Source organism: Artemia sp. Qi Xiang Cuo, chromosome 12, assembly GCF_049724085.1.
Source record: "Artemia sp. Qi Xiang Cuo chromosome 12, ASM4972408v1, whole genome shotgun sequence".
NCBI lineage: Eukaryota > Metazoa > Arthropoda > Branchiopoda > Anostraca > Artemiidae > Artemia > Artemia sp. Qi Xiang Cuo.
Window position 1 is genome coordinate 4855879 of NC_142805.1, and position 18875 is coordinate 4874753.

General features: G+C 36.4%; 1 protein-coding gene across 1 annotated transcript in view; it reads right to left on the reverse strand.

Annotated features, from left to right (window-relative positions):
* Positions 1-18875, reverse strand: part of RpL23A (ribosomal protein L23A) — a 36542-nt gene that overhangs the window by 1761 nt on the left and 15906 nt on the right. The window contains exons 2-4 of the mRNA XM_089097754.1: positions 17197-17420; positions 10558-10685; positions 4715-4891 (exon numbers count right to left, since the gene is read on the reverse strand). Coding sequence (XP_088953880.1) covers positions 4715-4891; positions 10558-10685; positions 17197-17420 — 529 coding nt within the window. The remainder of the gene's footprint in view (positions 1-4714; positions 4892-10557; positions 10686-17196; positions 17421-18875) is intronic.

Sequence of the window (18875 nt, forward strand, 5' to 3'; positions counted from 1 at the left end):
TATCTAGATAACTGTTTACAATCTATGTAAATAATGTTTTTTAATTCTAGTTGAAACTTCACTACTACTACAAACAACTCAAAGCAGCCAAAAACCACCTGAGGCCAACATAGCTCCGCATGCTCCCCCTCCATCCCGATCTATTCCAAGCCATATTCCGGTTTTCGGAGCACCCACCCTTCAGAACCATACTTGACCACTGTCATCACTGTAGCTTCCAATATTCTAGTCCTGGTTCACAGACTTATCTTCTTATTCTTCCAAAATTTCTTCAAATATGAAGAAACACCCTGGGACTTAGCTATTCTACTTTCAACATCTTCATTGCACCCACCGTCTTTACTAATAATATTACCTAATTGAAATACTACCTAAGTGAAGGTGTCCAATTTATCAATCTCCTCGTTAACCAACATTACTTCTTCACCGTCGCTTATTCCTATTCTGAGCAATTTAGTGTTCTTGACGTTAATTTTCAAACCTATTCTTGCAACCTGAACTCGCAAAACCTCTAAGAGGTCCGTTCATTTTGCTAACACTATCATCTTTTTCTCGCATTAAAAAAAATAAAAAAAAAAATAAAAAAAAAGAAAGAGTACTGAAAGAAAGAGTACCCTCCTAGAGTACTGAAAATACATTTGATCCTCTTCCTAAATTTTAATTTGTTAATTTAATTTGATTAATTTCATTTATTAATTTAATTGGTATTTATTATATACCAAAATATATAACTGGTATATAATAATTATATACAAAAATATATTGAAAATATATACTGAAATATATACCAAAATTTTGTTTAGTACAATAGACATAAGAACTATATTATAATTACCAAAACTAGACATCTCAAAGGCATACACAATAGGATTTAGCCAAAGCCCTTCATAATAAGATGTATAAAATTCTAAAGAAACTAGAACCTTCTTGTCGTAACATGGAAACTTGGCATCTCTCTAGGGGTTCTGGAATTTCTTACTCAATTCCTTAAATTTTATACCGATCATTTTACGTAAGATTATTTGAAAAAAACTACGTTTTCTAAAGAGTTAAAGAGGCTGAGTTACAAGGTCGAACCTTAAAACGTACAGGGATTAGGAGGCATAGTTGAGGGGCTACCGCCCCAAACCCCCGCTTTCGCAGCGTTTAAATATAAAAAAATTTCTTTAAACTGAAAAGTAAGGAGCGACATTAAAACTTAAAACGAACAGAAATTAGGAGGTCGAACCTCCTCAACGCCTCGCTCTTTACGCTAAAGATGGACTTTCTCAAAACTCTTTTTTTTAAACAATAAAAACTTTAGCGTAAAGAGCGAGGCGTTGAGGAAGGCACAGCCCCTTTCATATACGGAATAATTTCTGTTCGTTTTAAGTTTTAATGTCGCTCCTTACTTTCAGTTTAAAGAATTTTTTTTTATATTTAAACGCTGCGAAAGCGGGGGGTTTGGGGGGCGGTAACCCCCCAACTATGCCTCCTAATCCCTGTACGTTTTAAGGTTCGACCTTGTAACTCAGCCTCTTTAACTCTTTAGAAAACGTAGTTTTTTTCAAATAATTTCTGCACGTTTTTGTACAGTTTATTACTTATTATTGCTTGACTAACTGTTAGCTGATCGTGTCAGGAGTTGAAGTTGGGGGGCTGCCGCCCCCAAACCCCCCGCTCTTGAACATTCTTGTGTTAAGGCTTTTAATTCCTGAATACTCAAATCACGTCGTACAGGGTGCCTCCTAATCCCTGACGTTTTAGGGTTCGAACTTGTGACTCAGCCTCTTTAACAGCCCCCCAACCGTGCCTCCTAATCCCTGTACGTTTTAAGGGTCGACCTTGTAACTCAGCCTCTTTAACTCTTTGGAAAACGTAATTTTTTTCAAATAATTTAAAAAAGAAACTGAGTTTATTTTTAAAGTTTAAATTCAGTATATAAAAAAGTTGCTCTAATGGTGAATCGAACCCGGGTTTTCCACCTGATAGTCTGGAGTATCAACCGCTGGACTATACAAACACAATAGTAATTGTTGTTTAGCATATGGAAGCTATTTTTGACGCAATCAAATTCCCAAAAATCTTGATATGTGGTTTTTGGAAAACAGGGAAGGAGTGATCAGATTGAGCTGAAATTTCGAGGATAAGCTCCCAGGCCCCAGGAAAGATTATTCTCTAAATTTCAGCCCGATCAGACAACGTTAAAGGGGGTTTGTGGTGGGAAAAATTAACATGAGCTAATATAGGAAAACGAGGTTTTTCGTAAATGTAAATTCGGGGGATAATTTTTTCGGTCTGAAAATATCAAAAGGCCCTAACAGGTCGAATTCTGCTTCGAATGAGTCCTCATTCAACCGGATCCGTTGCCAACTGTGGCCTGTAGGCGTGGCTAAAAAAAAGAAAGAAATGATGATGATGAATTTTAAGTTGCTATATTTTTTTTTTTGAAATCAGGGAAGTAGTGATCTGATTAAGCTGAATTTTCGAGGTTAAGCTCCCGGGCTCGAGGAAACCCTAACCTCTAAATTTCAGCCCAATCGGACAACGTTAAAGGGGGGCTGTGGTGGGAGGGTCGAAACTTTGGCCCAGTTTACCCCATGAAGATAAAGTCGGAGGAGGATGAAATTTTGCAAGTTTCTTAGTTTGAGCTTGGGCTACAAAATGCGATTACCGCCGTCTCTCTGTGACCTCTAGGACCTGAAATCGCTTAACATTGTGGTGGGTCGCCTCTTTATAGAGGCACAAGTGTGCCTCTTTGATATATTTCATTTTAGTTGGTTCGTTTTCATTTTTCTATGTTGTGTTTTTCTTTAGTTGACGTCTATGACAACTAACGTCTTAGACAATGAGTCTAATTTCATTAGTTACAGTCCTACTCGGACTGTAGTGCTGTAAGTATTTACTCCTAGTAGTGACAGCATAAAAGTGAATACTAATAAAAGTATCACAGAAGCTGTTTTTTACGATACTAAACAAGTACCAACAATTATTATTATAAAATGTATGGCTAATAGCAGTTTTTGGTACTTGTTTGATATGCTGAAAGTTCCTAACATGAAAAAGCTGAGAGGGAAATGTAACGTTTCCTCCACTACAGCGCTGAGTCTACAGTTTGGATCAGTGAGTTATCATCAGTCGGGCATCAAAACGTCGTATCTCCATAATTGTTAATTTTTGGAAGAGCAAAAAACCTCACTATTTTTTTTTATTTCCTCTCCGGTAACCATAGAACAAAAACGGATTGATATATTGATTTTACATATCCGTCCGTTTTTATTTTATGGTTATCAGAGAAGAAATAAAACGTTGTGAGTTTTTTTTGCTCTTCTGAAAATTTACAATTATCGAGATACGACTTTTTGATACCCGACTGATGTTATTTTCATCTTCCACACAACACCCTGCTTTTTATTTTGTAAAACTTAAACAAAGTACTCTTCAGGAGGTGGCTTTTGACTTGGCTGCCAGATTTTCATCACACCCCAGTATGATTGCATATTTTGGGGATAGAGCGTGGGTCAATAGCATTAGCTGTCCATGCAGCAAGGAAATCCACTTTTTAATAAACATGAATGTCCACGTGATTTGGCATGTGCTAAGGAAGAAGAAACTATCTTCTTTTGACCTGATGTTTCTATTAACTTTATCATCTAAATTAAGTCTGAGTTAATTACATTCTACATAGTATCACCAATTGAGGCATTACCTAAGTTCAACCTAATTGAACTTTATCAATTTTAGCAATACCCAGCCAATTATGGAGCTGCATTATCAATCAATGTGAAATTTTCTATGTGGGCTAGTCAGAACCAGCCAACCGAATATATTCATTATGGATGTGTCCCACAGGCCTATATAATTAATTATAATCATAAGTTATTTCTTTCATCCTAATACGGCTCAAAACTACAAAGTCAATCCTTTAAATGTTCATGTTAATTAAAAAAAGGTGGGTACAATGTTTTGCATTTACAACATAAATTATAATTAATCATCATTAACGATAATTGTCTTCAAGTGTCCTTCCGTTAATTGGAATGCACCTCCAACAATCCCCTTTATTGATATCATTAATTACTATTATTTTTTTTTCATCCTACAACAGCTGAAATGGCTAATCCAACTCCTATATGTTCATAATAAGCAAAAAAGAAAACATTTTAGTTCTTTTTGTACTTACAATAAAAAACTGACATTTTGGAACGCTAATTATAGTAAATAATTATTCAGTATTAATGATAATTGTCTTCTGGAGCGTCCCCTATAAATCGGTCTACTGTTACCAAAATCAGTGTTGATTAACTCCCACCCTTAAATACATTTAATTATGAAAATGGCCCCAGTAAAAAACTATCCTTTCACCTTAAGGCAGAGTGAAAAAGTAATTTGCAGGAAAAAGCCTACTTATCTATTGAATATATAACAAAAACTCATTAGTAAGCATTCCCAAAATTCTCAAAAAAAAATTTCACCAGGAATCAAAAAATTCTGCTTGTTTGCTGAATCCGAGAGATCGAACCTTTTTATATCCTTGATGAGCAGGGAATCATTATTTATTTTCCAGATATTATAAAAACCTTAGTTTTCTACATTATTCAAATGTAGCTCACTTAATACAAGCTCTTTTACATTATAATAAAAATTCAAAATATTTTTTTGAGCCACCCCAACTGTATTTAAAAAACCATAACCAAGTGCTCCCCAGGGAGCTTTTATCCAAAAAATCACCAACCTGTTCAATGTGTTGACTTTGGCAACATCAATGTCGTACAATTTCTTGACTGCCTGTTTAATCTGTTTCTTGTTGGACATATTGTGAACAATGAATACGAGTGTGTTGTTGTCTTCAATCTTCTTCATAGCAGATTCACTAGTCAATGGGTGTTTGATGATAGCGAATTCATCCATGCTGTAAACACAAAAAACACACTTAAGGCCATTCAATACATTAGAAATCATTTTGTGGGTCTCAGCGTCGGCTGACCATCTCAAAGACGAAGGGCACACAAGCAAAATTTTCCCAGCACAAAAAAGAACTCACAAAGTAGCCAAATTACTCAAAAGATGCTTTCAAAAATTTTGAGAAAAATTGAGGATATCTTGAATGTGTCGAAAGCTTGAAGAAATGAGAAAAATATGATTTTTTACAAATTGTTAAGCAAAGCACCGTCACAGCATAAATAATACGTTCCCTGTGTCGCAAGGTTTGCAATCAAAGCAGGTAGCCCTGTCAAACTGCTCAATTATATTTCCTTTGAAATGGCTTTTAAGGTTTTCCCAACAGTTATACTAAAATATTTTCAGGGGCCGCCCTTTCCTGAACTTAAAAAAAGAAAAGAAATTCTGCTCCATTTTATTCAAAAAACAAAATTCATACTTTCTAATGACACAAGTTTCATTAAAACTGAATACCTCTATCTCCAGTAAAAAAAACGGGAGAACTTGACTGGTTTTTCCAAGATTTCCGGGAAAGTAGGCATAGGCTTTTAGTTTTGGATCTCATATCTAAGCTCTACAAGTTATGGCAAGACCGCCTAATCAATTCTAAAAAATTTGAACAAACGAAACAAGTTTATAATGGACGAGATAGGCCGATTCTTTAAGGTAACACACCGGAAAAATAAAAAAAATTCGGCCGAGACCTTGGCTTAACTACTCTCAGTTCAGGAAGAAAAAAAGAAGAAGATTCGAATCAAAAGAACAATGTAAAAAGACATCCAATAATAGTCTGCTAGCATATTTTATTCATATATTTGCTCTTTATCTTCATAACCAAAGGGAGAACATCAAAAGGAGAACCCACAAGACTATCACATAACACTAGTATAACTTAATGAATCAAAGAAAACCAACATTTGCCTATTTTCATCTACAAATCAATATTCTTTATCATCTGAATATGCTTTAATGTTTATTTTACTACCAACTTGTAGCATTCGTATCAGTGAGGCAAGCCTATATCGTAGGCAAGTCTATGGTTCTGAAAGCAAATAATATAAGCAGATTCTTAGAGGAATGCTAAAAGAATAACACTCCGTGATTTGTCTGCTAATATATCTTTTTGTCTGTTCCCTATGTTGATAGCAGCTTCTGTCACAGAAGAGCCAATCAGACATCCACACGTGGCTAGCACTATCAGCATATGTTGAATCTAGTATTTCCTTGAAGACATTAAATCAATACACGACTATCACAATTTTCCTCGAAATACTCTATTTTTGCTTAAAAAAAAGAAACAAATCTTGGATAAAAATTAAGTCCCCAATGCCTTGACCCTAGCTTAACAAGCTTTTTTGCATTAGTTGATATGTACTTCCTGAACTTTAGTGTTATTTTCAGTAAAGACTTGGCTCTGTTATAGACTCAGTATGTCTATAGCCTATACGATAGAGAAGTCTATGGTTCTGAACGCGAACAATATAAGCAGGTTCTAAAGGCATATAAAAAGTCATATAAACACTATCAATTGTATGCTAAAATAACTTATAATTTTTTATATCTTGATGATGACTAGTCATCCAAAAAAAATGCTCAGACAATGACACTTGATTAGTGTGATCAGGCTCAGTTAAAGCTGGTGACCTTGAACCAATTGAAGATGGATTCAAGGTCAAACATGGAGGACAAACAATCTACCTTGCAATAATTTATGCGTTCCTTGCTTAACCTTCATGTTATTTTAGTAATAAACAGAGATTAAATAAGCAGGTTCTGGAAGAATAGAAAATATCACAGTAGCATTTCATCAATAGTCTGCTAAACATTTCCTAAATAAGGTTTGGTTCTCAAAAGGAGTCCATAAGGCTTCGAAAGAACTATAGCTGCACAGTCGCTAGCCCTGAAGAGGAAGGAAGCAGATAAATAGATTTATTCAATAATAAATCTAAAAACAGATAAGTCAAAATGTTACTCCTTCAAAACTTCTTAAAGGAATGCAGAAACAGGCACACTAAAAAAAAAGGTGGCAAGCAACCACCAACTACTCATTGCTCTCCAAAAACCAAGCCTGAGATACGCAATGAAAGGAATATCTTATAATTTCAGTTTGGCCAGACATCTGCCGCATAGGGGCATCAAAAATTAAGAACTAAAAAATATATTGACAATTTTTCAGAAGTACTGAAAGGGTGACAGTTTTTATCTGGCTCTGGCAGAGAACCATAAGCAGAATGAAAGGGAATCATGGGATCAAATTGCAATCTGACTCATTGAGTGAATGGAAGTTGAACGCTGCCAGTATAACAACAGATGGACAGTTCTGAGGGCTGCAGGAATATCACCGTGTAGTTGAACATTTGAGAATACAAAAAGACCTCAAATCAACCAACTATTTATTTACAGAACTACTTGTTTCAAAAATAAGTTTCCTTCATTTATCATATACCTTAGATAGCAGCATCAGAGACGAAGAAAAGTTTCTATCAATTCTTCCCTCGTATTAAACAGTGCTATCAACAAATAATTATATAGTTGGCATTACGGAATCGATTCAACAATGCCACCAATTTTCCTTGAAAAGGTCTTTTTCATGTACAAAACACTTCTCTTATATCATTTTTACTTTAGATATAATTGTTCCTCGTCTGTGCTTACCCATACATGTATCCCTAAGTATTTGCAAACGTATTTTTAAGCCCAACATGTACGTGAAAGACAGCCTAATAGGCAATCAAGCATTAATACTGCAGTAGGTGCAGATAAGTCCGACCTTTAGAGGGGAGGAGGAACTTACTAAATTGCTTTATCGGGAGAGGGGAAATAAAGAGGAGAACAAAGGTACGTTTCGAGGTACAATATTTACGAGGAAGAGGTGTCATTCAGTTTAAGTTAAGGGGAACCCCCATAACCCTTCCTCTTAAATTCAGATATGAAGTTGAAACCCCTTCCATTAATTGAACTGTTCTTTCATGTAGGTGCACACAAGTCCAACTTTTAGAGGAAAGGAGGAAAATACAAGATTGATTTATGGGAAGGAGGAAACAAAAAAAGGGACACTAAGGTGCATTTCAGGATATAATGTTTTCGAGGAAAATATGTCCTTCAGGTCAAGTAGGAAAGTCCCATAGCCCCTCCTGTATTCAGATATGGAGTTTTATGAGCATATTCAGGTGATATTGTCAGCATTATTTGGATTTGTTTAACAATTCAACCTATTTCCATTAAGAAACCGTTTCGTTTATCAAACTATACTTTCATGTTACCCTAACTTTGACATATTTTTTTATCCATCTATGCTTGTTGAGCTCGTATCAGTGAGGTATGCCTATATACAGGCAAGTCTATGGTTCTGAACACATTTAATGTAAGCAGATTCTGAAGGAATGCCAACTTTCACATTAACACTCCATCAATAGTCTGCTAATACTTCGCCTGGATCAACAAATACATGCACAAATAACCATATTAAAAAAAACTACAAAAAAACAACAAATTTACAGAAAAACACAAAAAGCGAACTATTGATAGAACAGTATAGCCAAGCCGGAGCGACGTACGATGCTCAATGAGGCAATATCATCTTAAATGTTCAATATGAGTCAGTATATTGAATAAATTATTCTTCTTCTAGGCTATTTGCGAAACAATTTTCTATATTGGATCTTATCTGCTAGAGGTTCACTGGTAGATACAAAAAAATCCGAAATAATATCGTTTTCTATATTCGATATCGCTCGACCTCCACCGAATGGCAATGTCTAGTCCCAATGCTTTTCTCCATTCATCTTTTTAGACATCCTCTGCATGTGGATATTAAAAACTAATAAAAAACACAAGCAAGTAAAAATATTTTTAACAGCTTTTCATTGGTGCATGACAGGTGAAAGTTTTTAACTGGCTCTGACAGAGTATTCCAGGCAGAATGAGAGGGAGTCAGGGGATCAAAGAACAATCTGACTGATTGAGTTAATGGAAATGAATTATCAACTTGGTGGAAGTGATGAGAGTCATGGCTAATTAGAGTGAAGCCATGGGGGATAGTCTCTGTGAGAGGTAAAACTGGCTTAACTTTTCAAGAGTTGTAAAAAAAATGATTAATTTCACTTCTTGTTGATAGTCTAACCTCCATCCAAGAAGTTTTGGGCATGTTGCCAGATTTACGAATATGACGATTAAAGTAATCAGGCAAAAGATTGAGTAATTCTGAAGGCCGAAGAAACACCACGTGTATGAAGAAAAACGAAACATATGAGAATACAAGACTTCAAATCAAGCGACTGCTTATTTACAGAACTTTTTGTTCTGTTCCTTGCTTTGTCGTATACCTTAGAGCAGTATCAGAAACGAAGAAAAGGTTGATATTCACGTAGGAGTACAATAAAATATAAGACTAAAGTTTAATGTAACACTAAAGTTTTACAATAAAACCAGGAAAATGTGAAAGAATTCTAAAAATCACCTGTTATCTTCATCTTAGTTAGCCTAATACAATGCAAAAAGGAGAGAAACTCATAAGAAAAATATACCAAAGAGCTGAATATAACAACGTCTAGGTATACTGACATAACCATTTGAAAGACGAAATTCGGACGGTTAAGGACAAGCCTGAGAAAGTCAGAAAACTGCACTTATTTGGAATATAGATATATTTAGCATTAACAGTTCAACCAATCCCTTTAAACATGTTTCATTTATTGAACTATTCTTTAATGGCACTTCAACTTTAACATAGCTTTGTTCTCGACTTATGCATGTAGTGCTCTTTTCAGTGAGGCAAGCCCATATAATAGGCAAGTCTATGGTTCTGAACACAATTAATGTAAGCAGATTCTGCAGGAATGCTAACTTTCACATTAACACTCCATCAATTGTCTGCTAATGCACTGTCTGCCTCAATGTGCACATAAGTAGATAAGCATACTTAAAAAAAAAAAAACATACAGAAACAAATAAAGATAAAAAAAAGCTATTGATAGAACAATGTAACCAAGCCAGAAAACGAACAATGGGCAATGAAACAACATAATCACACCATTTCAATTTGGCCAGATACCCATCAAATGGCGACAAAAAGGGAGCTATTCATAGAACAATGTAGGCACGAATCAAATTAAGGAGACATTTAATAGATTCCAAGCTCTGTACAAAAAAAAATTATTATCATTTTTATTATTATTATTATATATACGTTGTGATTAACTACAGTTTGATAAAGCTTATTTAATAAGCTCTCTTTCCTTGTGCTTATTTTATTTTTTTTATGGAGCCTTCGCAGGGATTTGTAGTATTAATATTGTATTATTATATGAAAAATCCATCTATTAGGAGTCAGAGACAAGACTCATGCACCATATCACACATTACACTGCACCTCTGGTCTCTTAATTTATGAAAAAATAACCACTACCCTTAATCATAACCCAAATTAAAAAGCAAGCCTGCTATATATCTGGAAAGCACCCATCCTTCCAACTATTCTTCTGTGGCAGACAACAGGCATCCATTTGAGTCCACATTTTGATATAGTTTATAAGACACCTGTAACTTAAAGCAAAATAGTTCACAAAACACTTATTAAAATTTAAAAAATAAGAAAAAGATATAAAAAGAAGAAAAACCATTAAATGAAAAACCTACCGATTTCTCCTAGGAACAGCCCGGCGAGGATATTTTGGATTTCTTGGAAGACTAAGTGTCCTCGGCCTACGGAATTTGACACTGGTTCTGACTTTCCTGACACGCGTTCCATGGGCTCCTTTGATAACCTGGAAAGTTCTTGTTTACTAGATGTACAATCTAATATAAATACAAAACAAATACATAGTTCAAATTGTCAGGAGAAAATAAGCTGAAATCATAATATATCATAGAGATTCCCATGCTATCATCATGGTATTCTTAAGCTACATATGTTCCTTGAGTATGTACAAGAAGCATGTATTGAGTATGTACAATAAAATTTTATGAGATATGAGAAAAGAAAATCTCACTGTTCCTTTAAAAATATACAAAGAAAATAGAAGATGATAATTTCTTCAAATGCCAAACATGATGAGTACAAATAAGTTACATCACTAGGGAGGTTCAATGAATGAAAAAGAACACCTAGGATCTATTTCTTTCCAAAAGGACAAACGTTTGGGCTTTTCAAATGTTAAGGAGAGAGGGGGAGGAGCTTAGGGTTTAAACTAAGGAAGGAGAACATTTGTAGGCCACACTCTTTCTCCGTTTTTAGGTGACAACCCTTTCTATAAAAAAAAACTTATATGCCCACAGGGCGTAACTTACAACCCTAGCCCTTAGGGCTGTGTGTGTGTGTGTGGGGGGGGGGGTGTTGTCATCCTCAAAGACCTCAGAACTTTCAACTACGTTGAACAAAATGGCGGGCACGAGAGGGGGGTAAGTTGCCCTCCAATCACTTTGGACTTCTAAAAAGGACACTAGCCCTGTCAATTTCCAATTGAATGAGCCCTTTTTGATGTGTCTACAACAACGCTATCAATAAAAACCTTATATGCCCCAGGGCATAACTTACAACCCTTGCCTATGCCCTTTTCTATTTTCTCAGAATCAGAATCATTTTAATGAAAACAGCTGTCATACTTGACTTGACTGACTTAAGGCTCCTGCCGAGGGTTCGGCGTAGAGAACGATGAGACTAGGCACCTCCAGGTTGACCTATCGCTTGCCAGGATCGCAGCTTCTTCCACCGGGATGTGGACTTGGGTGAGGAATTCATTGGATTTGTCTTTCCACCTAGTTGGGGAGGGGGCGTCCTCTGGGTCGTTTACAGCTGTGTAGGGTGGGGCCGAAGTCAAATGCTACCCGTCCTGGGGCGTCGCGTGGCATGCGAATGAGGTGGCTTTACCACCAATCAGTACGCTGGGCGAGCTGTGTCGAGAAAAGAGTTTGAGCCGAGCGTGATAGGAGAGTCTGAATGCTAACGAAGACAGTCAAGTGAAGTCTTTCAATACTTTGGAGGTGTTCCATCTGAGTCACATCGACGGCGCTTAGGATAGTTTTGGCAGCTGGCCATGTCTCCACTCCATACAGCAGGACAATGCTGACTGACGCATTGTAGATGCGCATTTTGGTAAAGCGGCTTTTGTTTGCCTTCCGCCAGATGCTGCTAAGCCTCCCAACAAGTGCTGAAGCTTTGGCAATTCGAGATGTAAGCTCTTTTGTGATCGAGCCATCATTCGACAGAATAGATCCCAGGTAAGTTAAGTCTTCAACCACATCTACTTGGTTGCTTCCGATGTTGACTTCCTTTACAGTAGAACGAGACGTGGGGGGCTCAAGGAGCATAAATTTGGTTTTCTGCCAGTTGATCTTCAGTCCAACTTTCGAGGCGTCTTCTGAAAGCAACTGGAGAGCTTCGGTCATCTTATCGACGGTGCTCGCAACTAACGCTATGTCGTCGTCGAAGTCCGCATCAGAGAGTACCCAGTCTCTAAGCTGAAGACCGAACTGAAGGCGATTCGTCGTGCAGGTCATAACATGGTCTATAACGCAGTTGAAAGGCTTGGGAGGGGCGGTGCAACCTTGCGGGAAGCCAATCTTTACTAGGAAGGTCGGAGTACGCCCTCCGATGACTTGCACACCTCTTTCTGTATACTTATACAAATCTTCATAGAATAATCAATATTCCTTTAGTAAAAACGTAGTTCTTAGTATTAGCCAAAGCGAGTTGTAATCGACAGAATTACAAGCAGCCTCAAAGTCCACAAACGCAATGTACGCTTTTTGGTAGAAATCTCGCGTCTTCTTGATCAACTGGCGCATGGTGAAAATTTGTTCCGTCGTCGACCTGCTGGGCATGAATCAGGCTTGCTGGACTCTTCTCTTTCTATGCAAAAAGGTGGAACACCTGTCCAGGAGTGACATGGCGAAGAGTTTACCAGGAACGGAGAGAAGCGTGATCCCACGATAGTTGGAGCAGATTTGACGGCTGCCCTTACGTTTCAAGAGCGGCAATATGATGCCAGCACGCCAGTCATTCGGTATGCTTTCCGTCGTCCATACAGCTGAGAAGATTATCTGGAGCCACAGAATCATGGGTGCACCCCCGTACTTGAGGAGTTCTGCAGAAATACCACAGACGCCGGGGGCTCGATTATTATTTAACCGTTTTACAGCATTTCTATTTTTTACATTAAAACTTTTTTACATGAAAACACTTCTCTACATTTTATTAAAAGCACTTGTAAAAAAAGGAACAAAGGAGTTACTAAGTCTGTTTGTGCGGCACGAGACGGGCATAAGTTTGCTTTTGCTTCTGGTATTTGTGCGGACAGGCATTTTAGGTGGTAATATTGTCCTATGTACAGGACTAGACAATAAAAACCGGGCAAAATGAATCATCAGCTGAAAACGGCGATCATGAAGGCTTGGTATTTTAAGTGACTTCAGAGCGGAGCTGTAATCTACATATTTGTCACAAAGAATGATCTTTACGGCTCGTTTCTGGATCCCCTCCAAATCATCACTTAAATAATCTATGTGAGGAAATTGTGGGCCCCAGACGGGACACGCATATTCAAGGATGGGTCAAATAAAAGTGAGGTACGCTGTTTTCAGCTGATACACTGGAAAACCTAGGCGGCGCATCGCCACCAGTGTCCGCATAGCATAATGTCCCTTCTTAACCAGCTCTTGTACATGAATAGAGAACGAACAGTCCACACAAACAGTCCAACACAGTCATGGGGTAGGTAAAATAGCGTTTAAATGGGTTGAACCTCGAAACCTTTGATTTATTCTCCTTAATTTAAAGACTGTTCGCAGTACACTGTGATTTAAACTGATCGAAAAAATTAGGATCAAACTGGGCTTCAGCTTGTGAATTCTTTACGTGGTATTTAAGAAGCGCAGATAAATCATTGACGAATTTAAAACGATATTCAAAGTCAGAAAGTACATAGTTGATAACAGCCAGGAAAAGAAGAGCTGCTAATTTGGTACCTTGTGGGGCGGCACATGTAATTTCCACCCATTCCGATTCAATATCACCGAGAAAAAGGGCGTACACTTTTTGATACCTGTGACGTAAGAAATCAACTACTAATTGGAGGATGTGCTTACGGGCACCCATTGACTTGACATTCTGGGCGGCAAGAGGGTGCTTAATCAAATCAAATGCCTTTCGGTAGTCTACCAGAAGTAAATCTACAAACGAGCTTCCAAACTCCAACCATTCAACTACTAGGTGATAAAGCCGTACTAAATAAACAGACGTGCTGCATCCCTTCAAGCAACCAGCATCGGGAAAGGTTTGTTCACTGAAGCACTGATTGATGATCGATGCCAATGGTTTGGCTAAAAACAAGGCATATTCGCAAATAAGTTTGACCGGCAACTCACCAGGGTAGGAAGAGCAATTCGGTTTTAGTTTTTTAAGTTCTTTATAAACAGCTAAATTCGGTAAACTGTTTTATTTCGTCAGTTTCACAATCGACTAAGAGATCAGCCAGTTCGGCCTCTGTAATTGAGGGGTAGGTGGTACAAATACCAGCAAAGAACTCGTTTACGTCTGAAGCGCTCATTTGAGATCCGTCAGGCTTGGGTATTTTTAGCTCACTGTTAACTGACTTGCCAGTCATTTGTTTCACTGTGGAATGCCACTTCCGACTGCTACTTTGGAGAAGGGGTACTACCTTTTCCCGAACATAATTTCTTCGCTTGAAACGATTTGACGGCCACGATTCGATTTCTAAGTTTCGCCGCCGCGGCTATTTGTCCAGAACTGTGCAGCTTGCACCTCATCTTGATCATTTGTTTGAGATCGCTTGTGATCCATGGCTTATCGGACTCACTTACCACTACAACTTTAGTGGGAAAAAACTTGTGAAACATCTCTAACAGAAGAGAGTTCAACTGCTGTACTTTGCTATTCAGGTTTACTATAGATCACAGGTCGTCGAAGCAGTAAGTCCCGATCCACCTACCGAAATCATAGATTTATTGTGTTTTAAGCGTAAGAATAGTCACTTTGTGTCTTGTGGGCTTCAGTTGGTTGTCTCTGGCTTGCCAGATAATTAAATAATGATCTGAACTCTGGAGAGGATCTAGCGACCGAGGGGAATACTAATTGTCACTCATGTTTGTAAAAATTAGGTGTAGAGTACTGCCACTCTGGTGCGTAGCAATGGTAACTACCTGCTTCAGATCAAGGACACTAGATACCCATTGTCTGTTCGTCTGGTTAAAATCGCCAGCTATTATGAAGCCAGGATAGGCATGGGCACGACGAAGTTTATGGATATAGGTCTGTAAGTAGCTAATAAGCTCTTTCCTATTTTTGACACTCTCTGGGTAATACACAGGTGCAAATATCAAACATGAAAACTGTTTTGATAGTTTGGATGGCTTGCACTCTACCCAGACAACTTCGTGACACGAATCGGTTGGTATATTTAACAGCTTAGATGAAATGTCATTGCAAATATAGACACCAACGCCACCACCTTTTCTATTCAAGCCTCTATCACGGCAAGTGTTGAAATAACTAGCGTTGCATTTTATTCTACGCGTTTTCTCAATGATATCCCAGCATTCGGTAACTGCAGCAACAGGAACATTCACTCCTCTCAGGATGCAGACATAAATCAGTTCTTCTGTTCTTAAACATTTCAAATTTAATTTCTAAAGAAAGTATGAATGCTTCCAATCAGGTTACAGTTGAGACAAAGTTGTTGTGTAGTGGCAAGTATTTCTATACAAAATGCTTCAAATAGAATAAAGAACACATTTGTTGAGATCTGTTCTTTCTTACAACAAGCCATGTACACTTGCTGGTTTTTTTGTGCAATTGAATAAATAAAATCACTGCTATTACATTCATAACAATATTCTCCCTTCTAAAAGAGAAAACACCATTATGGTGCATTGTCCCCATCTTTTACCTCCGTTTTGATTGATTTTTATTTGTTTGACTGTTTTCCAAGTTATTGTATTGTACCCACTTGTTCAATATTTTTTTTCAGCTTAAATTAAATTTGGTACAATCTTGCAAGATGCAGACATAAATCAGTTCTTCTGTTCTTAAACATTTCAAATTTAATTTCTAAAGAAAGTATGAATGCTTCCAATCAGGTTACAGTTGAGACAAAGTTGTTGTGTAGTGGCAAGTATTTCTATACAAAATGCTTCATATAGAATAAAGAACACATTTGTTGAGATCTGTTCTTTCTTACAACAAGCCATGTACACTTGCTGATTTTTTGTGCAATTGAATAAATAAAATCACTGCTGTTACATCATAACAATATTCTCCCTTCTAAAAGAGAAAACACCATTATGGTGCATTATCCCCATCTTTTACCTCCGTTTTGATTGATTTTTATTTGTTTGACTGTTTTCCAAGTTATTGTATTGTACCCACTTGTTCAATATTTTTTTTCAGCTTAAAGTAAATTTGGTACAATCTTGCAAGATGCAGATATAAATCAGTTCTTCCATTCTTAAACATTTCAAATTTAATTTCTGGAGAAAGTATGAATGCTTCAATTAGGTTACAGTTGAGACAAAGTTTTTGTGTAGTGGCAAGTATTTCTATACAAAATGCTTCATATAGAATAAAGAACACATTTGTTGGGATCTGTTCTTTCTTACAACAAGCCATGTACACTTGCTGATTTTTTGTACAATTGAATAAATAAAATCACTGCTATTACATTCATAACAATATTCTCCCTTCTAAAAAAGAGAAAACACCATTATGATGCATTGTCCCCATCTTTTACCTCCGTTTTGATTGATTTTTATTTGTTTGACTGTTTTCCAAGTTATTGTATTGTACCCACTTGTTCAATATTTTTTTTCAGCTTAAAGTAAATTTGGTACAATCAAGATGCAGACATAAATCAGTTCTTCTGTTCTTAAACATTTCAAATTTAATTTCTAAAGAAGGTATGAATGCTTCCAATCAGGTTACAGTTGAGACAAAGTTGTTGTGTAGTGGCAAGTATTTCTATACAAAATGCTTCATATAGAATAAAGAACACATTTGTTGAGATCTGTTCTTTCTTACAACAAGCCATGTACACTTACTGATTTGTTTTGTGAAATTAAACAAATAAAATCACTACTATTACATTCTTTAAAACATTGTCCCTTTTGTTTGATTGCTTTTTCAAATTATTATATTGCATCCATTTGTTCAATGAATTTTTTTTAACATAAAAATAAAATTTAGCACAACAAGTAATATTGCTTTTTCCAGAGTTTAGTTTCAATCCTATTTTAGCAGGGTTAAAATATTGTGGAAAACATTACCTTTTGCTTAGCCTTGAGGGCTTTTGTGATTGGGGCCTGTGCAACCTTGGCTTTGGGCCATTTCCTTTTTGGTTTATCAGATTTGGCAGGTGCAGCACCCCTTGATGGAGGTTTAGTTGTTGTTTTGGTGGGAGCAGGTGGAGCCTTTTTCTTTGGTTCTGCTGGCTTGGTAGAGCCTTGTGATGGAACAGCTGGAGCAGGTGCAGCAGCTGCTGCCTTCTTTTCTAAAACAGAATAGCACTTTAAGGCTTCAAAAGAAATTAGTTTTTAGAAATATTTTATTTCTATTTTGTCAGGAGGAAATAAGCTGAAATCATTAGATGTATCATAGAGATTCCCTTGTTATCATCATAGTATTCTTAACTATATGACCAAAACCTATAGGTATGGTCAACTATCATATGTATATATATATATATATATATATATATATATATATATATACTTTTGTTAAATTTTTTTTGCCCCCCTAAGGATCTTCTCCAACTTTATTGTTCTTTGATTCAGCCAATACTGGAGTTTGCTTGTCCAGTATGGCATTTTGGTCTTTCTTCAGAGCATATTTATAAGATTGAAAATCTTAAATGCAAAATAGTTTATTGACTGGCTGGTTATTTTTACTGAATTTTTTTGTCAATAATTAGCATTATGTTTGTTTCAAATACAATACATAAAACCACTGCATCAGTTGGTAAAACCACTGTATTTACCAACCAAGATTTAGATTTTGGTACATATTTAATACTGTTTACTTAACCAAATGGAAAGTAGTGGCACCATCTATGAAATAACAGCAGGAGTCAGTAAAACTGCTGTTTTTACAGACCAAGTTCAAAATTTCTGTGGATGACATGTCAGTATTTTTGTGGTTTTTACTGAACCAAACAAAGAATTTTAATAACATCAGAAAAATTGTGGCGCAAAGCACCAAGATTTTACCAAACTATTTTTTTACTGAGTGACTAAAAACACTGGGGGGGGGGGGCCTCCCACCCCCATATGTGATGGCCCTGTACCCAGTTAATTATTTGTGATGTTTTACTAATACATTTTTGCGATGCTAAATCCATTTAAGATCAGTTTTTGTGCATCAGCTATACTTTCTGAAATACAACAGTATCATCCATAAATATGGTTTAAAATAATTGCTTTATTAATTTTGAGTATCTTAAAAATTCCAATTCATTTGGGCTACATATTCATTTCTGGAAAATAAAATTTACCAAGCTCCAAAAATATGTGTGCCAACACACACAAAAAAAAAAAAAAAAAAACAATAACAAAATGAACACCTAATTTTTGCATTTTTGACAACTTATCACATAGTACCATTCAATTCAACTTGATGACATATTATATCATGAATAATCACTTTCCTCTTTACATATACTCCCAAAATAGCCTAAAATGTTCCATCATATAATCCAGACATAGTGGCAATATCTCACCTCTATCTTAGTTCTTTGAGAAATTGTAATCTATACAAAACTTAATGCATGCAAATTTTTTTTTTACAAAAATAGTAGCATTTTTGCAGTTTAGTTGAAAATTGGAAATAAGTTAATTCCAAGCACAAGACTAAGAAAAAACATTTCAATTTCAAACTATTTGGCACAATTACTGATCAGTACCTTTATTTCAATCTTCTAAAATACCAAGGAATGAACCCAATTACTCAA